At 38.6% G+C, this 6,485-nt stretch overlaps 1 protein-coding gene across 1 annotated transcript; it reads left to right on the forward strand.

The window, feature by feature from the left end:
- Positions 1-395: 395 nt before the first annotated feature.
- On the forward strand, positions 396-3,701 carry LOC131697442 (C-C motif chemokine 19-like). Its single transcript, XM_058986270.1, has 4 exons — positions 396-522; positions 1,709-1,829; positions 2,403-2,528; positions 3,271-3,701. The coding sequence occupies exons 1-4, from the start codon at positions 462-464 to the stop codon at positions 3,281-3,283; spliced, it is 321 nt and encodes a 106-aa protein (XP_058842253.1). The 5' UTR covers positions 396-461; the 3' UTR covers positions 3,284-3,701.
- The last annotated feature ends 2,784 nt before the right edge of the window (positions 3,702-6,485 follow it).

Here is a 6,485-nt window from a genome sequence, read left to right on the forward strand (position 1 = left end):
ATTAAAGTCATTTGAATTTACAGACATTGTTTAGAAATGTTTCCATATAATGTATCAACTGTGGTTATGGTGCTTTTAAAAAACAAATATACTGTGTATATATATATATATATATATATATATATATATATATATATATATATATATATATATTTTTTTTTTTTTAAATACTAATGCAACACATCTTACTGTGCCATGTGGAGTGTCACTACATTTCTGCAGAGTTCGTGTGTTACGTTTCCACTGGCAGGTAGAACAGGTGGGTGGGTGGAAAGGGGTGTGGGGGGGCTGGATTTGCACGGAAGCCTGGAGGGCAGGTATGCTGAGTAAAAACGAAACTTGCTTTGTGTGTGTGTATATATACAGCCTCTTCTAGGACTACAGAAGCACTCAGCACAAGCACCAGTGCACATCATAGCACTCAGAATCCTGCTACTGAGAGGCAAAAGCACGAGCACACGATGGCATTGAAGTCTGCTGCAGTTCTCCTCATAGCCGCCACACTGTGGTGCTTTTCAGAAGGTAAGACAGGAACAGCATCCTTTTTATTATTTTAATTGTTATTCGGGGACAGAAAAAAGTATTAGCACTTTTGTTTTTTTACTTTAATTGTATATTTTTTTTAACATTGAAAAAAAGTGCAAATAAATATTTGGAGGAATCTAGCCCTTGCAGAGAGTATCTATCAAATATATCATTAGGCAGCCTTGTCCCAGACTCAAAAGCATGCTCCAGGATAGGAGAACTATCTGGCCAGTGGAATAGGAGGCACATCCTATACATTTTAATAAGAGGGGTTGTCGCTAATAATAATAATAATAATAATAATAATTCATTAATCATACCCTGCCATGTACTTCTATTCGCTATGTAGGTCTCAGGTGTGCAGTTTTGAAAAATGTTAATTTAATTATATATAGAAATTGAACACGTCCTTAAAAGGAAAAAAATGAGCATGTGTTTCTTTCAAAACTGCACACATGAGTGAGACCTACAGTAGCGTGTGGAAGTGCAAGACAGATAAGACGTATTATCTTTTTAACTCCTTCAAATGTGAAAAGGACAATGTGTTTATTCCTTTGAGCAGTTCTCACTGCAGAGCTCTCCGCACACGCAGATTGTAAAATCTATTTGTATGCACGTGTTAAAGGTCAACACTGCCGTTATGTCCTCAATGGCCTGGCTTCAGTTCAAGCTCACTGTGTCAGTAGAAGCCAATAGGATACCGCTGTTGGTTTCCTATAAGAGTGCCAGCTAGTCACCGCTCTTACAGCTCTGTGATACAGGAATGACAATCCATGTACCAGAACACACAATATCTTACTGGAAGAGATGTACTACAATGGGAGCTGGGATTTCCCTATGCAAAGGTCATAGAATTATGCAGACAGTCTATTAACTTTGGCTATATTGGGACGTATCCTGGTTTCATGCCAGTATTGGTTTTGTGTGATGCAAATATCAATCTCATTTTGAGACTTGAACCCCCACCTCTATTCCCTTAAACATTTATTAGGCCCCCCTCCCTAAGTTGAGAAGCTAGGAGCAAGAGCACAGGGGGTGGGGGGGGGGGGGCATATTCATAAAGCATTCCAACGACTGCCACACAGTCCTCTACACAAATACGCTGCACTGCACGCTCATTCATTGTGCGCATGGGGAATGGGGAGGGCCTGTGTATTATTAAAGTGTTCTTTTTGAATTCCAGGGAACAATGATGGCGCTATTGACTGCTGCTTGTCGACCAGCAATGCCCCTATACCTTACAAAATAGTGAAATCATACAGAGACCAGAGTGTTGAAGAGGGATGCACTATCCCAGCCACTGTGTAAGTACATTTCCCATAATACTACTACTACTACTACTACTAGTACTACTACTACTAATAATAATAATAATAATAATAATAATAATAATAATAATAATAATAATAATAATAACAGAATCCAGGTCCACATTTAGGGATTTTTACTGTTTACATTGCAGAATACTATTGCAACATGAATACAAAGCACCCTAAGCTGATTACCCCAAGAAAGCAGCCTAATACATTCACTAATAAAAACACACTGGGGTGACAAAAGGCTTGCAGCTCAAGCTGCTTCTGAAACTATTTCTCTTATGTAAACTGCCAAGACCAGCCACCCTAAGGCCATGTTATAAAACTGACACATTAAAAAGAAAATGCTGGGTTGTATCTGTTTTGTCTAGAAAGCCTGCCACACTTTCACATGGGTGTTGATGCTTTAGTTCTTACAAGAGTAGAGTAAAGAACATACATACTGAATTGTGCTAAAGTGGATGAGTGGGCTGTATCTCACACCTTCTTACAGTGTTGACGCTTGGCCCCTAATAGATTTAGGCCCAATAACAATTTGATTTTTTTGTCTCTTGGAAACAGGTTCATCACCAGTAACCAAATGGCTTTGTGTGCACCTCCAACAGCCAAATGGGTGAAAAAACTAAAATCCAAACTCGACAGAAAATCCAAGAAAAGACCCAAGAAACCATCCAAGAAAGGAAGCAGGTGAGACTGGAGTTTATGTGAAGGACACCCATCGTCTTAAAACATATAATATGAGGTGTTCATTTCAAAGCCTTTACTCCCATGTGTAATAAACCTCTATTATTTTGAAGGGAGAAACATCCATGACAATGTTGAAAAATTGACAAATAAACAACTTGAGACTGTTTAAGGGAGCTTGGGTTGTATTACTTGGTTGCTTGCTTGTTTTTATTTTTGTAAAATGACCAGTTTTGTTTTTCCCCTTTCAAAAAATAGGAGTTGATTAAAGACTAGACTATACCCCATGTGTCCCTTATAGCCATTCATACTGTACTTACATACACACATATCCAAATCATACACTCATAAAGCCTGCTATAGACCTATGGTATTGCTTTTGAGTATAATCTGTTGGTGTTGTACAAATTAATCCATGGTCCATTTATAAAAGCTACTGATTAGCAAATCTCATTTACCTTCACCAGAGAACCTTTTAGATTAATTTCTGAGATAAAATGTATGTGCATTTCAGCTGCAGAGTCACTTACAACAACATGTCACCTGAAAGACAGCGCACAAGGAGGTTAAGTGACTTGCTCTGCGTCACACAATGCGTCAGTAGCTAAGCCAGGATTTGAACCTGGGACCTTCTGGTTACATCCCCTTTCCTTTAACCACAGGACCACACAGCCTTGTTAGGACAATATTGACAATAAAGACATGAAAGCACTTTGCTTATACTTAATCCATTTTTTTTCCACAGGAAGAGCCAGTGAAAAGATGTTACAGCTGAGTACAACTTTCAAGACCTCTGAGAGAAAATAATAATTACAAAAAGACTCCTGCAATGAACCCAGGCAACAGAGTACAAACACAAGAACCCAGAAACTCATCTTCATCACTGCAAACCACAGGACCTCAGAGCTCTTCATTACAAGAACCCAGAAACTCATCTTCATCACTGCAAACCACAGGACCTCAGAGCTCTTCATTACAAGAACCCAGAAACACATCTTCATCACTGCAAACCACAGGACCTCAGAGCTCTTCATTACAAGAACCCAGAAACTCATCTTCATCACTGCAAACCACAGGACCTCAGAGCTCTTCATTACAAGAACCCAGAAACTCATCTTCATCACTGCAAACCACAGGACCTCAGAGCTCTTCATTACAAGAACCCAGAAACTCATCTTCATCACTGCAAACCACAGGACCTCAGAGCTCTTCATTACAAGAACCCAGAAACACATCTTCATCACTGCAAACCACAGGACCTCAGAGCTCTTCATTACAAGAACCCAGAAACTCATCTTCATCACTGCAAACCACAGGACCTCAGAGCTCTTCATTACAAGAACCCAGAAACTCATCTTCATCACTGCAAACCACAGGACCTCAGAGCTCTTCATTACAAGAACCCAGAAACTCATCTTCATCACTGCAAACCACAGGACCTCAGAGCTCTTCATTACAAGAACCCAGAAACTCATCTTCATCACTGCAAACCACAGGACCTCAGAGCTCTTCATTACAAGAACCCAGAAACTCATCTTCATCACTGCAAACCACAGGACCTCAGAGCTCTTCATTACAAGAACCCAGAAACTCATCTTCATCACTGCAAACCACAGGGCCTCAGAGCTCTTCATTACAAGAACCCAGAAACTCATCTTCATCACTGCAAACCACAGGACCTCAGAGCTCTTCATTACAAGAACTCATATACTCAGAGATCCTGCTTTTTGTAAATCCTATATATAATAAGTTAGAAAAGTCAGTCCATTCTCACTGTTCACTTTCAATCAATTTCAATAAATGACTATTACATTACCTAACCCTAACCCTAATCAATATGAACAGTTCCTCTCTCTTACTTTGTGATTCTGTTAACTGTTGACAAGTTAAAACACAATATTGGTTTATGACATGTTTTGTTTTGGGTTTTTTTTTTGCTGAAAGTTCTTTGTAATGTCAAATTTAAATTAATTCAGATTATGATTATGTGCACCTTAATTCAGGACACTGTACACTTGCAACTGGTTTCATAGCATTAGCATTGATCTGTGAAACCAGTCACTGGGTCCAAACCTAGATTTTTTTTCACAAACCTAGATAATTTTCAGAGTTTAAAAAGTCTTTAATTGAGTTATATAAGCTGAACCCACCCAAATATCCTGAAGCTACTTGGGATTTCTGGAATTGTTCAATGTTTTGGGTTGGTTGTTTTTTGTATTTTATTTTGAATTTAATGAACTTTGTATTATTTTGCATATATGTTTTTGTTTATCTGTAAATAATTTAATGTCGAAAATCTTGCTAATTAAAATATATAAATATATAAATATATTGTATATATATGGAAAAACTCAAAGGTTGCTTAACTTTCTTGATGCATTTTATCCACAACACTATTTTTGTATACTAATTACACATGTGAAACTAAACTTAAATGTGTTTGAATGATTAAAGAAGAAGCTGTTCACAATAAAAGTACATGTGCATACATTGTAACGTGTATTTGACTCAGTTCATATTTGGTTAATGTTTGTATGATGTGGTTACTCTTTTAAAAACGTACCACTATATTTATTATGCATTATCTTTGTGCTTCTACCATGCTTTTCCCTTGGTTATACAGTGCTATGCACATACCATAGTTTACCCTGGTCTGAGCTTTACACTGCTTACCCATGCTTTACCAGGCTTGCACTGTGCTCTGTTACACTTTGCTATGCTTTCACTTTGGGAAACGTTTATCATGGTACTAAATGGATACACAGTCCTGCTTGCTGAGTGGTCAGTCAGGGTTCTGATCCATTGAAGCATCCACAACATACCGCATTGACAGTAGGAAAGAACTGCTTGGATTCATGTCCCTAAACATAGTTTTTAAATGATTAATATCCATGCATTTACTGCTTTGCCTTTATGAAAAAAGACTAACCAATCACAAAGAGATGGCCATTTCCTTTTTGAGAAGTGGAGATTGCTGTTCTGATTTGTAGTTTGTGATCGACCATTTGATCTCGGTTTGAGACCTCGAGTTTTGTAATGAATTTCATATATAAGTTAGGTTGTTTTTTCCCCTGTTTAGAAGAGAGCAGGCCGACTGTGAACCCCACAGTTAAGTTATTAAAACAACCAATCAGCAGACAGACAGACAGGCACAGAGGGCCCGACTGTGATCGCAGGACACAAAAGTTGTTAGGGCCTGATTCTAAGTTTTTTTTTCACCCAGATGTGTTCGGTAGATGTCTCTTGTAACACTCAGGCACTTAGGCAGATGTACTGCTTACTGCAGACATGGTCAACATGGATCCTCAATCTGGGGCTGAAGAGCTCAAGGTACTACTGACTGTGCATTATGTTGCATCACCTCATTCTGTCAATCAAAGCTTGCTTGCTGTGTGTGTGGTCGCCGCTTCACATCCAGCCTCCACCCTATTGAATTGATAGCGTGACTCAGTTCTCATATGCTACAGCCGATCTCCGAAGCTAAAGGGGGAATGTTGTAAAACATTGTGGTGCTGGGGAGCTACTGAGTCTTCGGGTTTTCATTTCAACCAAGCTTTCAGTTACTTATTGCACTAATTATTGGCTTAATTAGTCAAGATTAGCAGGTATTCCAGATCTTTAGAAATTGATGACATAGACACCTATAAAACCTGAGGATCTGGTGCTCTCCAGGACCAGGGTTGGAGACCCCCTGCATGAACAGGATGTTGACCGATTAAAAAAAAATAAAAATCAGCAACAGTAAACCTATCAGTTTAATATGGTAAACCAAACGTGATCCTTAGTTTCAATATGAATTTGAAAAGAAATTGGCATGGTGCCCTTGGAAAGGCTGCAACAGCAATCTCAAAACCAAATAAAACAGTAGTGGGTATTTATTTTACAAAAAGATCCCCATGTTAGTAACACTACGAGCTGGAAACATTTGGCTTCAGGTCAAAATGTCCATTCAAATCAAAT

Source organism: Acipenser ruthenus, chromosome 2, assembly GCF_902713425.1.
Source record: "Acipenser ruthenus chromosome 2, fAciRut3.2 maternal haplotype, whole genome shotgun sequence".
Taxonomy (NCBI): domain Eukaryota; kingdom Metazoa; phylum Chordata; class Actinopteri; order Acipenseriformes; family Acipenseridae; genus Acipenser; species Acipenser ruthenus.